Raw genomic sequence first — 18875 nt, 5'->3', positions numbered from 1 at the left:
GAAACCTGTATGTGTCTAATTTCAATGAAATTCTGCCACATGTTTATCCACCTGCAGCAGCGTGGTGGAATAAGGTCCAAACCATCTCATTAAAGGGGAGGATGGTTTAGCCCTGCAGTTGGTTATTTACAGGTTCGGTTTGGGCTGTTACTTTATTTACTATATACTGAATTGTTTTTAAATAGATTTATGTTGTTATCCACTCACACAGGCTTACACAAAGCCCGATTTTATGTGCAAGTCCGTCTGGGTTGGTAACATGTCATACTAATCACAAATTCTACCACCACACAGTCATACTTAGTATTATTCTGTTCCTGTTTGAAGGGTGAGTGAGCCAGTGTAATTAGAGGCATATTAACGATGCGAGGGATGTAAATATTAATAGCGGTGACCCCTTACCAGAAGATAGTCCATTTGTCAGTCAGTATACCTATTTAGTATTAAAGAAAATATTTTGTATAGAAACAGCAAACATATGTATATATGTTTAGCCCATTTATAGATATTTTCGTCTCGAATGTTATTTTTCTCTGATATAACCACAGTATACCTATTTTCTTTCTCAAAAGCTCGGAGACTACTCCAGTTAATTGGAATCCCATCGACTTTTGTTACTGCCGTTTTTTTCAAGTCTTTAATTAGCTCGCGAGAGAGCTGTCTGTCTCTCTCTTTCTAGGCAATTTGTAGGCAAATTAATGAAATGGTATCTTGAAGTGGAACTAATGACAACGTAATTTGATGTAGGGGTCCGAAAATATATATAAAAAGCAAAAATACAGTGAAATATATAAAAAAATACTTTTACTAAAATTGAAAAACCATCAATACGCTATTGTACATTTTCATGATGACTAAATAATTCTTTTTGTAAATGCACAGTGTTCTGTACTGTAACTGTGTGTGAAGGTCGGCTGGATAACATAAAATGTTACTAAAATACTGCGCTATACTACTCTCTACTTATTGAATTGTGTAGCATATGCTGAACAGGGGTGTTTCACAGTATTATGACTTACGGAATACCGGAATAGCGGCTGCGCCCATCCAAACGACATTTGTGCTGTAGAAAAAGGCTATTCGCGCAATCTATAGCCATACCTAGAAGCTAAAAATGCATATATTTAAAGAAATCAAGATACTAACTCTTGCTCCTCAATGATTAAAAAAATGTTAATGATTTTGTAAAATCAAAAAATCTCAATCAAAATATACTTTATTTAAGTAGGCTTTTACAAACTTTTGAATCGTCATTCAACAAACTATATTAAGTGAAGCTACCACGAGAAAATGTGATACTCATAGCATTGGTACAAGGAACAAACATAGAGTCAGTAAGTCTCTTGTGGGGCAATGTATACGTTTCTACAACAGGATCCTAACATTTAAAAAAATGTGAGAGTACTCTTTTGTGCGACAGGTTATTATACGATAAGAGAATTAATGGTTGATAGCACACCTTGGGAATGAAAAGATCGCCTCCTGGCTATTTCTTTTTCGATATTGAATAAAAGGAAATATTCACAAATTGTCAAAAAAATCCGCTGAGTTTTGTTCACCGGTTCTTCTTAGGCATTATCGAACTGCGTAAATTAAATAAATAATGAAAATAATAACTCTTAATTAATACAAAACACGGATCAATAACCAATATGCCATGTCTCTCTGGATGTGTCATGAACACATTGGGGAGATCGTATAAACTTTTGGATTAAAATTTCAAATGCTTAATCTCTTTTTTTTTTGCCGTATGTTTTAACCGATAATGTGTTCATGGATATAATGAAAATCAGAAAAGACAAATGAATTATTTTTTTTGTACAATATTTTATGAGAACTGATCGTGAGCCTGGTTGATGTAAGGCGTGATCAATAGTTCTTAGTGATATATTACTTTCATTCCAATACTCTTATCATTCATTCATTTCAATATTTTATCAATTTACTAAGATGAAATATATTCATGACCGAATTCAGTCGTGGCAGACTCTCAAAGAAGACAAGCTACGAATACAAGTGTTCTTTATTTTAAATATATTATACATTTATATTATAAAAGTACCCAAAAACATTCCACAAATAACCAATCTGCTAACAACTTTGGTAACTAAGATGTTATGTCCCTTTTGCCTGTGGGCTGCCTATTACACTGTCTCAACTTTCAAACCGGAACACAACAATATTGGTATTGTTGTTTGGTGGAACAATTACTACTTAACCAGCTCACACAAAGCCGAATCACCAAGTCCTCAATCTCTTTCCCTTACTCTCTTAATTCAATGGGATAGAGTGAATAGAGTTAACTGAGTTAGAAAATGTAAACGTAATTGTTTACGTCCGTTTTGAAATAAGGCAATTCTTACACCGTCTTCTCTAAAACTTCAGGTTACTAAAATTTATTGTCAGGTTAACACGATTACTTTTGGCTAAACGGTTTGAACGAGTGACCTCGAAATATGATACTCAATCAATTACAAAAATGCAATGTCAACACCTAAAATTACCTGAATTTCATCTCAATCGGTTGTGCATTTAAGCTGCACGATTTGACCAACACTTACCGGTTCAGTTGAATACAAGTAAAAACGTAAGCATTAAATAATTTAGTAATTAAATTAGGTTAATTTGCTCCATAGCATTCGTCAAGAATGGAGGGTAGGCGTAAAAATTCCTGTTTGTACGTTAAAAACCAATTTTCCTTTTGATTGGAACAACCCATTTATCATTTTGACGTAGATACATAAATGTCAAATTATTTTTATATATTTACTAACATCTATGTAGTTCAACCATTGCACGGTTTACTTTTCGAACATGTTTAGCTAACAGCTTATAAAGCAGTTAACAAAAAAGTCGTGGACACTAGTATAGAGAGCAAAAATTGCAATCCATAATTGTGGTGACATCAGATTGGCCGAATACCATCCAGATCGGTCAAGGAATCTAGAACCCCACGAAAATCAATAATACCCATTTAAGGAAGACAACTGCGTTCTGAGTCATTATGAAGAAGTCTTCGCAGAGTCTGTGCAAATACGATTATTCAGAACTGTTTTGTAGCGAACCTGTTTTCAGTAAAAGTGTAGATCTGATCATTTGTATGGAAATCCAGAACTGAAAGCTGATCAGAGAGAGAGATCAATTTTTGGTGCGATGTCATGTGAACCAGTTCGTATGTACTCGTAGCTGCTCAACTGAATGAACATTGTCCATCATCAGAGACTCAATTAAAACTCTCTTGGGTGTATTTACTTGACTTTTACAAACCCATTTGGGTAAGTTTAAAACACTCATCATATATTCTATCACATTAACCACCCTGTAAATTTCCCGCTGCTGAGCAAAGGTCTCCTATCCCTTTGAGGAGAAGGTTTCGAGCATATTCCACCACGCTGCTCCAATGCAAGCTGGTACTACTATGCTTAAATATTCTATCGCCTAGGTATTTCTGATTGTCAATCTGAAATACCTAGTATTTTTGTGTTCCGGTTTGAAGGATGAGTGAGCCAATACAATTGCAGGCATAAGGAACATAACAATTTTGCTTCGCATCAATCATCACGTTGAGGATGTAACGAATCGTTAATATTTCTTACAATGCCAATAACTATGGGTGACTATTTACCACATCGTGGCCCTGCCGCCTAAATATATAATTAAAAAAAAAAAATCTTAAGCACAAGTTAAGATTACCAGTTACCATATATTGTAAAGATGTTCCAACTAGTCAGAGACTAGTCGTCTTTTATTATATATATTTATAAGAGGAAGTAAATTCAATGAATTTTAGATAAATTATCATTATTTTGACTTTACGTGAATCATTATCCGATTGGTTCCAGTGGTATCCAAAAAAAAACTCCATCGAGATTTCCTTTTTGCATTTATTAAATTTGAACTCTCTTAAACTCTTTCACTTTAATGAACAATAACTCAACAATAACATTTTTTATACAAAAACACTCTGACCTGTGCAAAGCAAAAATCAACCGTGATCGACTTGGCCGATAAGTTGGCCGACTAGTCGGTCTCTGTATAACTAATCGGTTATTAGGCCAAAGTTATAATCGGCATATGTCCAATATATTGTATTTGCTGTTTTCCAGAACAAATAATTTAAGAAGTACATATCGTTCTTTTTTTGAAATAGTAAGAATCGATTCCTGGTACCTATGATCATTTTTCCTTTTTAAAAAAGTTAAAGTTTGTACACTACAAAGCATTATTTCCTGAAACGTTAAATATCAATATTACTCGGAAAAAGAATAATGTTTTTTAAAAAAGGAATTTTATTTTTTTCTGTACAACTTTTTTATTATTATTATTATCTAGGTCATACAGTTTGAGGATAAAATTTATCGTGCTGCAGTAAACATGTTGTGTCCAATTAATTTCTATGGACGAATGAGCGGCGTTTCCTGACGTCCTTTTGTGTGGTCTCGGTATGTGCGGGCTTTATACGCAGTTTTTTTTTTTCAATTTAAATTAGTATTTAGATATTTTTTTTTATTCAAGATCTTTGTCATTGAATTAAACAGATAGCGGAATTAATCCTTAGTATATGTTTAATTGCTTTTTTCCACCAACTTTAATAGAAATAAGGTTCTGATAGGTCATAAAAGTTGGTATCACTTACATTTTAAAGCATTTTTAATAATATAGAAACTAGGCAGGCGTAAGTGTCCGGGTATAAACTATCTTTATTCCAAACTTCATATAAATCTGTTAAGTGCTTTTTGCGTCAAAGAGTAACAAAAATTCATCCACCCTCAGTACGGATTTTAAAATATTTCCTTGCGAAATCTATCATAATTTATATTGAAATAAAACTAAATTTTAATCACTCTTAACTAAATGTCACAATCGTCAGGCTGTAAAATCCTGTTTATTTTCAAAACTAATCACCTGTCGGTATTTCTTTAAAAAAAAAAAACAACGAATAAATAACAGAATTACAGTAATTACAACGAAAACATTAATTAGCACCCAATCATAGTCGACATTGGCCTAATCAAAGGGCTCGCTTCATTAAGTATCATTACAAAATCAATAGTTATGTAAACACGCATAATATGCAAATCGTGAGCCTCATTACTCGTTCGAGAAATACTATGGTACAAGTTACGCTGAAGAAATCGGTACTGGAACGAGAATAGTATTAAAAATTTGAGGTTTAGGATATTCCCCTCTCCACTCTTCCTTAAACCTAATTTGTCCTTGGCTTACATTGACAGTTAAGTAAAGATCTTGCCTGTCTGATCTTTTCTTCCAAGGGACTTTCAATAATAGACTTGCAAGTACATTTTATCTAATATATATAACGGAGCGTGGTTACTTTGGTTGTTGATTTGGATAATTAATGAATCGAGTAGTTGGCAATAATGTTCGATGGCTGATTTACTTTTAAGAGCGGGTCACCCCGAATGGAGTTGTAGGTGTCATGGCAGAGCGAGTCGTTATGTTTTGACAAGCGATTCGAATGCGATGGTTGCTTGCAAACCCATTCGCTCTTAATCGAGAAGAATTATTGTAATCCCTTGATATTAATGTGGTGTACGATTATTGAATCAATTAATACAGTGATTAGACGATATTAAATACGTTTTATTTTGTCAATGTCTCCATTGCACGCCCACATAGTCTTCCAAATGTCGGATCAATCTCCGAACCCAACTGTTCGGCATCCTCCTCCTGACATATCATTTGTAGGTATTTGAGACTTATGCCGTTTGAGATTACCATTAATGATTTTATTTACGAGATAATTATTTACACTAAGCCCTCAAATTTATAAAAATGTTGAAACTTGGCCATATCAACAGTCTATTTTATTTTAACTCGCCGCTAGCTTTGTTTTACAACCGTGAACCTGCTGTATAGCATACGTACTATACATATATATATATTATATTGAATGGTGAATTTTATTATTTTTATTTATTTTTATATATTCCTACATATGAAAAATATTTTGCCACAATAGAAACTACGAAGATGTTCGTAATAAAAAAATGCCCCCAAAATTTTCGAAAAGTTTAGAAAACTAGACACATTCTTGTACCACACGCTAATCTTACACCGGAAGCTAGGATATCAGCCGATAATATACCTCAATAGATAAACATAGACTAAAATTAACATTGATTCTTGTTGGATAAGCTTAGTAATCTTTGATCGCTTAGTAAGCAAGCTACTCCTTTGAATTTAAATGACAGATTCGATATAATTAATAATTATACTGTTATAATGAGCGGTATGGTTCGACTGGATCAAGTTATTACTGCTCTCATTTTGATATGGAACTTTCAAATAGTAATCTGTATATATATATATATATATATATATATATATAGAGCCGAAATGACCCAGTGGTTAAAACGCGTGCATATTAACCGATGATTCGGGTTCAAAACCAGGCAGGCACCACTGAATTTTCATGTGCTTAATCTGTGTTTATAATTTATCTCGTGCGCGGCGGTGAAGGAAAACATCGTGAGGAAACTTGCATGTGGCATGTGTTTAATTTCAATGAAATTCTGCCACATGTGTAATCCACCAATCCGCATTGGAGCAGTGCGGTGGAATATGCTCCAAACCTTTTCCTCAAAAGGAGCCTTAGCCCAGCAGTGGGAAATTTAGGAAATACTGAGTTACCTACCTGATTTTTTCGATAGAATTGTTTGTGTTCGATTCAAATGTTCTTGTAAAAGCGTACTTGATAAATTTTATTTTGATTTTGATAAATTTGATTTTGAAGGAATCCTTATCAATTATTTAATCGCCAAATTTGTATAGATGTGGTTCTACTTGAAAGGCGAGTGAGTCAGTGTTATTAGAATATAATAGCCACTTACGATCAAGTGGTATTTAATTTTATATATATGTATGTGATAGTACAGAGGTAAAGTATGTGTTATAGATTCTAATAAAAAAAGGCAAAACATCCTGAAATATATTTTTTTTCAAAAAGATTGTACTATACCATTAAATTATGCCAAGTCTAGCCTTTTATTTTAAACCTCCGACGCAAATAGAGAGCGGGTATAAGTTTAACGTATCTGTGTATCGGTCTCTGGAATCGCAGCTTCCAAACGGATGAACCGATTTTCTTTTAGTTTTTTTTTTTTTGTGTCATAGATAATTTTATATATATTTTGATCGTCTACAAGACGCTATGTTCTTTTTATAAATGTAATTGTAAGTTATTGATGTAATTAAAACTACATTCACTATAAATAAGTACAGACTACTGAGTTTCTTACCGGTTCTTTGTAGTACATTCCAAACCGGTGGTAACATTAAGTTTTACCTTGTAGAATGATTATTTAAAAGTTTTTGTAAGTGTCTACTTGAATAAATGTATTTTAATTGGACTCAAATGCAATGGACTATACTTATACTAGTGGTCTAAATTCGAAAATTCGGAAACAATCAGAGCAGAGATAAGTATTGAAATGTTTTGTGTTATTGTTGTTCCTATATATATAGGAACACATACATATGTTTCTTTTTCGGTTATCTATATATATATATATATATATATATATATATATAAGATAAACTAAATACATGACATTATTGCAATTGTTATAATTAATCATACAATACTAACGACCCACCCTGACTGTACGAGTTTAATTTATTAATAAAGAAAATTAAGTATATGATACAAATATATTCCTACCCTAACGCACTCAGGAATAATGTTCTTCCAGTGAAAATTAGGTATTGAATCTTTATATATTATAATATTGTTGTTTATTACGAATATTAAAAATACTACATTCTAAATAAACATCACGAATATACATATATAATACTGGTTTATTTATATAAACCTAGTCGACGTTGTTAAATACATCTTTAAATGTAATGATTCTGCTTATTCACCTTCAAACGATAACATAACAATTCTAAGTAGTGCTATTTAGTGTTAGAATATCTGAGAAAGAGGTGGTACCTACACAGACATGCATTAAGTCTTACGAGTATGTTAAGTAAATTATTATTATTATGTTTTAATTGGTTGCTACAATGCTGCTTAAAAATTGTACAGCTATAGGACATTATTTTAAGAGACGGAAAATGTTAGGTTGACAATACGTTTTTATGTGATTTACTAAGAGTGTTTCAGCGGCGCTTGCAGCATCATTATGAGATTGAATTAGAGAGATCAGATGTGCCATAAATAGGAGACAGTGGAACAGCAAATACATCCAGCGAGATTTGACGCATCTTAGCAAATATTCGCGATTGGCTGAGTGATTATGAATGTTGACATTAGTTATTCAACAGCCAATCAAGACTTTGTATTGCTTCTTTCCAATTTAAAGATAGTGTTACTATTGGCCCAGGATACTAAAGGTTGGTAGTGCATTGGTGTTGTGCGTCGTTTAAAGTTTTTGGAAGTCTCTAGTACAGAGATGTAATAACAGCTCTAAGGCTTCGCGCCGGGCACATTCCAACTAATAAATTTGCCTTTCTTATAAAGAAATCGGAAACACAGAATTGCATCCCCTGCGGAGTAGTAGAGGATATTTACCACGTTTTGTTGGAATGTGTTCGGAACGAGGGTCTTAGGATGACTATAGCTACTCAATTTAATATTAATGATTTGAATATAATTGATTGCATGACTTTTTTGGCGTTTCCATTAAGTGCTGAAGCTAGAGCATTGTATAAGTTAGCTAACAAGTATTTTAGGTTAAGGAAATAAATATGTAATTTTAAATAACAGAGCGACATAGTCACACATGGTGACAAAGCTCTTTAAATAAAGAAAAAAAAAAAAAAAAAAAGTCTCTAGTATAAAATAGGTGATAAAGTGTAGAAATCTAACGGAAACCGATGTTTTGAAGCAAAAAGAGTGAATAAGATCCCCAAGTCGCAGCAAGCAAAACAATAGTTGTTATAATGTTTTGGTAGGTATTTATGTAGTCTAATATCTTAACAGAAAAAACGTTTGTCCCGATTGACAACGTAGTAGTATTCACTACTAGGAATTGATCTACATTTCAACCAGTGAAGAATGGAAAAAGTAGTTTTTATTTAAACGAAAAACAGTTAAGTTATTCTTTACTACATTGTATAAAGCAAAGTCCCTGTATATGCTTACATCTTTGAAAGTACGCAACAGATTTTGACGTGATTTTTTTACTAGATTAAGTGATTCAAGAGAACGTTTTATGTAAATAATACATGCGTACTGTAGCAGAGAAACACTGATTTAGGAGTTTTCTAACGCGATGTCGTAAATGAACCCATTTTTTTTGCTTTTGCAAACGCTGGCTGAATCCTACGAGATAGATCAAAATAATGCCACAGTATTGTACATCTTAAAAAAGTCTACAAAAAAAGTCTCCGATGATATATGTCTATCTCTTAGGGATAACAATAACAATTTTGTATTCTTTACTTTTAACTAGAAATAATGGCTTATTTACGAAGCGATTATATGCAATACAGCATTAATCCTTATCTAATTAAGTACCTTAAATACATTGTGCATTGAATATAGATCAATGGCTCTTTACAGCATGAATTTTAAATGAATATATTCAAAGAAATTACAGATTTAAAATGCAGGATATAACGGTTTGTTTTGTCTAATGACAAAAAAGCTGTGAACGTTGTATATAAAGACATTCCATAGTACATTTAGTATCAGCCGAGCGAAGCCGGGGCGGGTTGATAGTTTATAATATATTTGCTAAAATTTTGCCAGGCGTAAAGCCGTGTGGTGCAAATAATGTAGGATAAAATAAAAAGTCAAATAAATAACAATGTTCTCGTTTCGGATTTAAATATATTGTACGATTAAACAAGTAAAAAAAAAATATATGATTAAAAGTGTTAATATTCATAAAATCATACGCAACAAGCCGGCACGTGGGAATAAGTGTGCGATACACAAAGAATGTTGAAAACATTCAACAAAAAAAAAACCATTTACACTCGAATTTGGAACAATTAAAAACTCATTTCAGCGGAAGAAGCGATTGCTGCCATTTATAACTTGAATTTCATTTCGATATTTTTAATCTGTATTAAATATCGACATAAAAACTGGCGGGAAATAAAATATTAACTTTTACAGATACATTTTATCATAACGTAACGTTTGATTTAAATAAAGTAAAGGTATTGAATTAATTATTAAATAATCATAATTCAAATTTCTGCTTTTATGTGCGATCTGGAATTATTGATAATTTAACATCCTTGATTTATTACTTCGTTTATCTATCTTTACTCGAGGCAAAGGTACAATGACAGTCAGCTCTTAATTTTTTTTTTATCAATTGTATTTGCGGGGTTTAAATAAAATTCATGGATGAATATATGAAATATATTTTTATTCTTTGTGCATTTATAATACAAGTATATTGGTATTATCAGATTTTATTGTAACATATTTGGTTTTTTTATTCAAAGTATCGTTTTTAAATTGAATTATTGCAAGTAGTAAAAAATGTGTAATATTATTTTGACACAATAATTAATCGAGTTTCAGTTCCCTGTATGTTTGAATGTGGGTAATTTTTCAGAAACTAAAAGAATTATATTGATGTATTGCACTGAACAATGTATTTATATATATACCTACATATATAGTTCTGATAATAATAAATTATAATTAATAAGTGGTAGTTCCAATGGTAGCTATACGTCTATACATCATAGTCTTAATTAATCATTAAAAAAAACATAAGGATATTTTTTCTTATAATAAAATGCAAAAACAAATAAACAGAGTTAATTCACCACAGATTATAAACACACGAATTTGGCGCCATAAAGAACGCCAGATACTATCATATGCGGTTTCAACCCTTCTACAAACTGTTTCGTATCATATATCTACTTTAATTTAAATTACAATGACTTGTTAATTTATGAGGGATCATTGTGATAGTTTACGCATAGGTCCAATCTGGACGTACGCCTTTTGTTTCGATCCCTGCATTGCGGTCTTCATTGTTTCTAAATCGCGCTAATGAAGTTTTCTGTTTTATTTGCTATATAACGTACAGATATTCTACCGCCAAGCAGCAATTCTCTGTACGGTTGTGTTCCGGTTTAAAACGTGATGATTCAGTGTAATAATAGACACATGGACATAACATCTTTGCTCCCAAAGTTGGTAGAACATTGGCGATGTAAGGAACGGTTAATATTTCTGACAGCACCTATGACTATGGTCGTTGGTGATCGCTCACCATCGGGTGGCCCATATACCCATCCACCAAGTTACCTTTATACATAAAAACGTTACAAATCAATATAAATTAAAACATGGTCGCAAAGAAATTGAAGCAAGATATAGGTTTTTACATTACATTACATTTAACAGCCTGTAAATTTCACACTGCTGGGCTAAGGCCCCCCTTTCCCTTTGAGGAGAAGGTTTAGAGCGTATTCCACTACGCTGCTCCAATGCGGTGTTGGTGGATACACATGTGGCAGAATTTCCGTTGAAATTAAACACAAGCAGGTTACCTCACGATGTTTTCCTTCACCACCGAGCACAAGATGAATTATAGACAGAATACATTAAGCACATGAAAAATCGCGTTCGCACACGCGTTCTAACCACGGGGCCATCTCGGCTCAAGATATAGGTATACATAGGTAGGCATTATAAATTCAGTTGTAGAGCAAGTCCGGTCGAAAATTTTAAGTGAAACAAAAAATTAACCATACCATATAAGTATTGCTGAGTATTTACTAATTAAAGAAATATAACTCTACTTATGAAATACTCATGAACGAATACGCCCTTATTATATATAAGAACAACATAAATACATGCTCGTCACGTATTATAAGGTGAAACTGCGAAGCGAAGGTACTTACATAATAATATTATATATTAAATCGTTTTCCGTAATGCACTGCACCATCTTGTATATGTTACATGTATGTTTTTTCAGTTATTAAAAAAAAAAACTCATCAAAATGTATTATTAACATCAATTTCACTCAAAATAGTCTCCCGTTAAATGTATTAGTTTTGCTTTGAACTAATCCGTCAGAACTAATTTAAACTCGAGGCGGAACTCAATTGTGCTATACCATAAAGTTAGAATGATAAAATTAGTACAATTATTTTAATATTTAGAGGACGTGCGTTAAAGTAACTTAACATGTGGACAACTATGATCAGGTCTCAATGCTACTAATTAATAACGGATACGTTCCCGATGATACACCGAACAAACTTCGACCGAACCGCAACTGGATTGTTGTTAGGAGAATAGGAAAACAGTTAGACGGTATAATGTTTCGATTCATTTACCATAAAGTGTCACTTTGTGAGTAGAATTTGTCAAATATTTTTGTAAATAATCACCGTGCGTAATAGGTTCTATTGTGTTGTAAGATAATGCCTTTATCAGATTCCAAACAAATACAAATTTCTTATGAGGATTAAAATTTTCAATGACCACGCTGAGCATAGTCCCTGTGCATTTTTGGCTCAACGAACTAAAACGCACATTAAACGAAAAAACAGATCAATCGAAGGTAGCCTCTGATCTGCACACTCCGAGTCAACAAATTTACAACCTACCTGTCTATCATTGACACAAAGCGTTGTGGTTAAGTTGTATGATAGTCACGATACGAATTTAACTATGTGGTCTTTCTGTGTTTGCCACAACGAGTCATGTTGTGGCATGAGGCATGATCTGTACGCATAACATTGCGTACTGTTTTTTTCTCTAAATGAGCCTAACATAAATATATAAATCTTCTAATCTATCAATATATTTCCTTAAAGTATTAACCTAAATAAATTAGTTACTTACGTATATAATTTGTCTCTAACAATATAAACATTCCCTGAGATCAGACAAATATATCTACATTTCCTAAATCAATACGAAATTATTCAAAGTCAATGTTTTTATTCGTTATCAGAATCATTGGTTTTAATAACAATTTCATTGTTCGTATCATTTTTCAATTTCTGTAACAATTTCATGACCTCTATCCTGAATTCAATTTTAGCACTATCGGTTAGCGTCTTGACAGTTGGCGTTATCGATGTGAAGAAAGCTCTGTCTTCATCCTCTTCTCTATTTATCATTTTACTAAATATATTAACAATTGTATCATTTTCGCTTACATCTAAATATTCTTTTAATTCGTGTCTAGGTTTCTTCGCTTGAGATTCATTAACATCAACATCTACAAACGATGATTCGTTCAACCAAATCTCTGGTTCACCGTCCATGGATTGTTCTTCTAAATAATCTTGAGCGTCTTGTCTGTCCCCCAAAATGACTGGGTCTAAGAAAGACATAGCCTGGGAATATATGTACGGTCGTCTTTTTGGACCCCTTATTGATTTCACGTACGCGTCTCTTATGTTGAACCATTTTTTAGATATTTGTTGACCTGAAATTTCATAGAATTTAATACAAAATTCAATTATAACTTTTAAGCTACATACTATAGTTTGGTTTTAGAATGTTAATTAAATATAGAACACTTCAATGAATTTGAAAATCATTTAAGATAAGGGTAAAGGCGCAATATGATTATGAATCCAATATGGTCAATCGGCTCTGAAGTTTATTTTATAAAAGAATAAAGTCTACTCCACAATATAACTTATGGACCCTGTAAGCAATCAATCCACACGTATTCAGGCTATACTTTTTAACACGTTTCGTTCATAACTTGTAATTTGTCAGTTAACAAATAAGGAACCAACTCATCAGCTCTTCCAGCATTTAATTTAAGGTGTAAGGAATGGAATTGAAGGGAATTTAATTTCTACACATGTGTCCAATAAAGAAATTAAAGCCCTACTATCAGGTGCCTTCTGTATAAAAACTCCTGTCCAATATAAAAAAATCGCACTTCATGTTTAATAAATCTGATAAATTTGTGCCCTCATTATGCTAAGATATAAATCGATTATGTCGACTCTAAGTAATCAAATTTTACAAACCAATACGTATTTTCTGTCCTTCTTTTAAATTGTCGAAAGTCGGGTACAATTCCTTGTATATTTCGTACCAAGCTTTCTCTCTGCAGAATTTGTCTCTATAACTGGGATCCATTCTGTCCCATATACATGACTTATCCTTAATTAGGAATATCATCCGCTCCGTCGATATAGCTAACTTGACTGCTTCTAAAATTTAAATAATATGTCAGACAATTTCAGGTTACGCAGTTTTCAAAGTAAATTGCGAGCAACAAAATAATTAGCTCGTAGTTCTCGCTTTATAAATATTTGTAACAGCTTTGTACTTTTTTTGTTTGAATAATGTTAAAATTTTGTTAAATAGTTTATAGATAGTGCATGTTTAAATATATTGCTTGAAAACAAGTTTCCCAAAGTCAAACATAGTATTGATCTCATTATTAAATTGAAAGTAATCAGGCATAGTAATTAGATCATACAATGAATCCTGTTATGTCCAGCAGACTTTACTTTTATATTTGTCTTAAAAAGAATAGCAGCAAACCCCCAATTTCTAATATTCCTATATAACCCTCCGATTAAGCTCAGAACTTGTGTAAGGATTGACGATAATAGTCCAAGGGGTCAGGATCGAACCTGCGACTCTTTACATCGCTAGTCGGCTAATAAACCATTGCACGACTGACGCTTAAAATTAGAACAGATATAATTAAAATTTTTAGGGTGCCTGTTATATGTTTAAATCACGGCAGATGCAATCCTGGAAATGTTTCGCAAATAAAGAGTGTCTAGCAAGGATGATCCAGGTCTAAAACCGAATCGTCACGGTAGCATGCGTAAGCGATCCCGTGGCGCCCGCCGAAAGACGGAGAGGGTACCGCTGGTTTTTTAGTGGGTAAACCCGGCGTACCTGGGCGCACTCCGCGTCCAGGGCTCCGGGGAGTCCCACACACCCCCCCACTTACCATCACGTGGGGGAAGCGCGTAAAGCGTTTTTCCAGCGAGAAAAAAAAAAGGTATAAAACTGAATAAAAATATATTATATGTTTTCGTATAAATTAAATTACAAGAAAATGACGTAATTATAAAGCGAGTACTAATTAACGCGGAGCAAGGCCAGGGGGATGAATTGACATAAATTAACACATCTTATTGACTAGTCGTTCGCTCGGGGTAAATTTAATTCTAGTATTGTTTCTTTGTAACTGTACATAGTGTAAAAAAAAGTCATTTGCCGCCGCTTGAATGCTTAGATCTTTTAAGATACACAAAGGATTTTATTAACGAACAGAGTGATTCAAGAGGAAGGTTTTGATGTATAATGTATGCATACTACAGTAGAGAAAAGCCGAGCATTTAAAAGCAATATATAGTTGCATATAAGCCCTTATTGTACGCGAGTGAAGAAGGGACGGGCAGGTAGTATATAAATAAAAATATATTTCTATTGTATAATATAAACTGCGGGAACTAGGGATTTAACATCTTATCGACCAAGGTTGGTTGCGCATTGGTGATGTGAGGAATGGTTAATATTTATAAAACCAACAATGTGTATTGGCGTTGGGCACCGTTATTTGCGCGTCCAACTAACAATTACACAAAATAATGTTTTATTAATAAGATACACTTATTAGCATTAGCAGCCTGTAAATTTTCCCACTGCTGGGCTAAATGCCTCCTCTCCCTTTGAGGAGAAGGTTTGGGGCATATTCCACCACGCTGCTCCAATGCGGGTTGGCGGAATACACATGTGGCAGAATCTCGTTGAAATTAGACACATGCAGGTTTCCTCACGATGTTTTCCTTCACCGCCGAGCACGAGATGAATTATAAACACAAATTAAGCACATGAAAATTCAGTGGTGCCTGCCTGGGTTTGAACCCGATATCATCGGTTAAGATGCACGCGTTCTAACCACTGGGCCATCTCGGCTCTTGATACACTTATAATACATAATAATTTAATTAACAGCTATTAAAACAATCGCTCAGCCAGTGTTAAGCTCGTAAAGAAAAATACAAGTAAACTCCTATATCTCATTGATTGTGTTAGCAGTAACAATAGTGAAGCGTCATATGAGTAGGTTAAAATCGACTACCTATATTTGTTCAGTAGGGTTATTCTGTAACAAGAAATTCGAAAGTCACCGCTGAACACGACCGTGAAATTTCTGAATGTCATATACGACACTGACTTTAATAATATTTATAAAATATATAGATTATACGTATCAAAATGACATATAATATATGTATATATGTTGTGTTCAACACAACAATACTAAATATTGCTGTTTGGCGGTAGAACATCTCAGTACTTAGTTGTAGAGTGTAGGTCATTACCTACCTACACTCTACAACTAAGTACACAACGTAACCACCAAGTTATATTATAAATTGTGAATTTATTCTAATATTATAAAGAAAGTAACTCAGTCTATGTGTTACGAAAAGGTCAGGCTGTTTTATACCTTAAACCTCCGACCGTCCCCCTAAAAAGCAAGTGAAGCCGCAAGCGAAAACTTGTTATACATATAATAGCATCTGTATCGCGCAGAGCAATCTCTTTAACCGTAAATATGCTTTTTTTCTTACGCTTTCACACAAGCATCTCATCTGAACTACTGATCCAAATTACGAAATGCATACAATAATCATTCATACTATGTCACAAATTAGAGTGATGTGATATAATTTTTTTTTTAATTATTTGTGTAATAAATTGACGTAGGTATAATTATAATATAACTTTAACTATTAAAATATACAATAAATATCCTTCTTACAAACGATAATAATAATAAAACTTTATTTGAATATACACTATTGACAATAACAAATAATAATTGAATATAAGAAAATTATAAATGACAAAAAAAAGGTTTAATTTTAACTACATAACAGCGTGACTTTATCAATCGCGAAACGATTTTATGACATACGACTTTCATGTCAATCGAGTGAGTAATTTTATCGTTAGAGCGAACAAACAGATAAACAAAACCTTCCCATTACATCAATACACATGACACGACAATATTTTTTAATAAGGAACCCTAATAGAACAGCGCCTTAGTCACAAAACATTAAACAAATAAAAAAAAAAACTGCAACAAATTTTACATTTATCATAAATAAAATCCAACAGCAATTATATTACGGTACTTATTTTTTCTACAAATAATAATGTAATCTGCTTCTAATTTGACTTATAAGGTTACATTGTATAGAAATATTTATTTCAATATAAATAAGAGCCTTAATGTGATTAACATAAGGTTCAATTTGATACGTACCGCAATGTCTTTTTAACTCTGAATAATGAAAGCGTAACTTCTAAGCGAAATGGGAAACATTAACAATATTATATTAAAAATAAATAGAAATAAGAGTAATGAGATTCAACATCAATTACATTCACGTAAACACAAGACATAAGTAATATTACCTTCCGACATTTTAAATTCACCGCCAAAACAAAATGGCCGTCACTCAAAATAGAAATTATCACATTTATCGTCACAATTACATTAAAAATTATACAATAACATCAAGAAATAACTTATGAAATGTTTTAAAAATACGCGTATAACCCTCTCAAACGTTTCTAGGAAACTGCTACCGGATCGGCTCCGGACAACTCGGCACAAGTACGGCAACGGCGCGTATAACCCGTGCAATGAAAAATGTACATTTTTAACCGATACTCGCTCTTATTTCCGTGGGTTATGACACATTATAACGCTTTCGATCTTTGCCGGGTTATATCCTGTTGTTCTGACACGGAATGCGTTCGAATCTAGTCTGTACCGGATTGGGTTTTTAATGCGAATGAATATTACGCTGTTTTTTGTTGAAACATTTTTTTATTTAAAAAGGATTTTATACTTCGTTCAAATTTAGACAGATTGTCAACTGTTTTGTTGTCAAATGTTTATAATTATTGTTTATATTGTAATATGTAGGTAGTAGTTTGGATCTGTTTGTGATTATTAATTTATATTTTTGTATAACCTTGCAATAAAATGATGTTCTAGTAAATAGTAGTTTATTAGAATATCATTGTTGCAATATATAAGTAAATAAAAAATCAAGTTTTTTTTTTTTTTAATTCTTAATAAATGATATTTTTCTTTATAAGTGGTAGCAAGCTGTGCTGCTTGTGTTCAATAAAATTTACATTAAAGGACCGATTTTCAAGCATTTTATTAAACATTAAATTGACCATAAGTTGTTAAATTGCTCGGCGAGTAATGACACGGTTACAATTAAAATATTGACGAGCTAGGCGATTTATTTAAGAAGACAAGTAAATATTTTAATATAATGAGTATCGAGCCGAGCGATCTCCGCGCCAGTAATCAGTACTCCGGCACGCCCCAATTTTTTGACATCTTGTCATATCTCTGAAGCTATTGGTCTAAATTGGAATACGTAAATGACATTTTTCATAAACGGATAATGCCTAAAAATTACTTGTCATATATCTATATCCATATCTATACATACTAATATAAAAAATTGGAATGTATGTTTGTAATATTAAAATAACAATTTTTTATTAAATGCATATGTTATTACCAAATTTTTTTTTTTTTTCAATTTTGATTTGTCTCTTTGTACCGGTTATTATCTGGAACGGCTAGACCGATTTCGACGGGACTTTCACTGGCAGATAGCTGATGTAATAAGGAGTAAATTAGGCTACTTTTATTTTATAATTACATATGAAATAATAATAAAGTCACGCTGCAATGTCCAAATACAGTACCGCGCGTAGCCCTCACGCACCCCCTCCGCCGTCACGTCGGATGCCTCCCACCAACGACTTAACATCACAAAAGCTGCCTCATATATAGCTTAAGTTATAGTAAAATCTGCGAACTAAACAATAACTTTTTTGTTAAGTTCAAACGCGCACGAAGTCGCGGGC

General features: G+C 32.8%; 1 protein-coding gene across 1 annotated transcript; it reads right to left on the bottom strand.

The window, feature by feature from the left end:
• Positions 1-11891: 11891 nt before the first annotated feature.
• Positions 11892-17539, bottom strand: LOC125074013. Its single transcript, XM_047685180.1, has 3 exons — positions 17391-17539; positions 13961-14146; positions 11892-13401 (listed from the first exon to the last, which is right to left on the bottom strand). Exons 1-3 carry the CDS (start codon positions 17398-17400, stop codon positions 12908-12910), a joined length of 690 nt encoding a protein of 229 aa, XP_047541136.1. The 5' UTR covers positions 17401-17539; the 3' UTR covers positions 11892-12907.
• Between the last annotated feature and the right edge of the window lie 1336 nt (positions 17540-18875).

Source organism: Vanessa atalanta, chromosome 26, assembly GCF_905147765.1.
Source record: "Vanessa atalanta chromosome 26, ilVanAtal1.2, whole genome shotgun sequence".
In the NCBI taxonomy this organism is placed as follows: domain Eukaryota; kingdom Metazoa; phylum Arthropoda; class Insecta; order Lepidoptera; family Nymphalidae; genus Vanessa; species Vanessa atalanta.
Note: the sequence above shows the minus strand (reverse complement) of the source record. Positions and strands in the feature narration are given on the sequence as shown.

Bases quoted from the DNA above. Each gene is read 5' to 3' on its own strand.
- LOC125074013 (XM_047685180.1), bottom strand. The intron at 13,402-13,960 runs GTTTGTAAAATT...ATGAAATTTCAG, and splicing joins AGGACAGAAAATACGTATTG to GTCAACAAATATCTAAAAAA.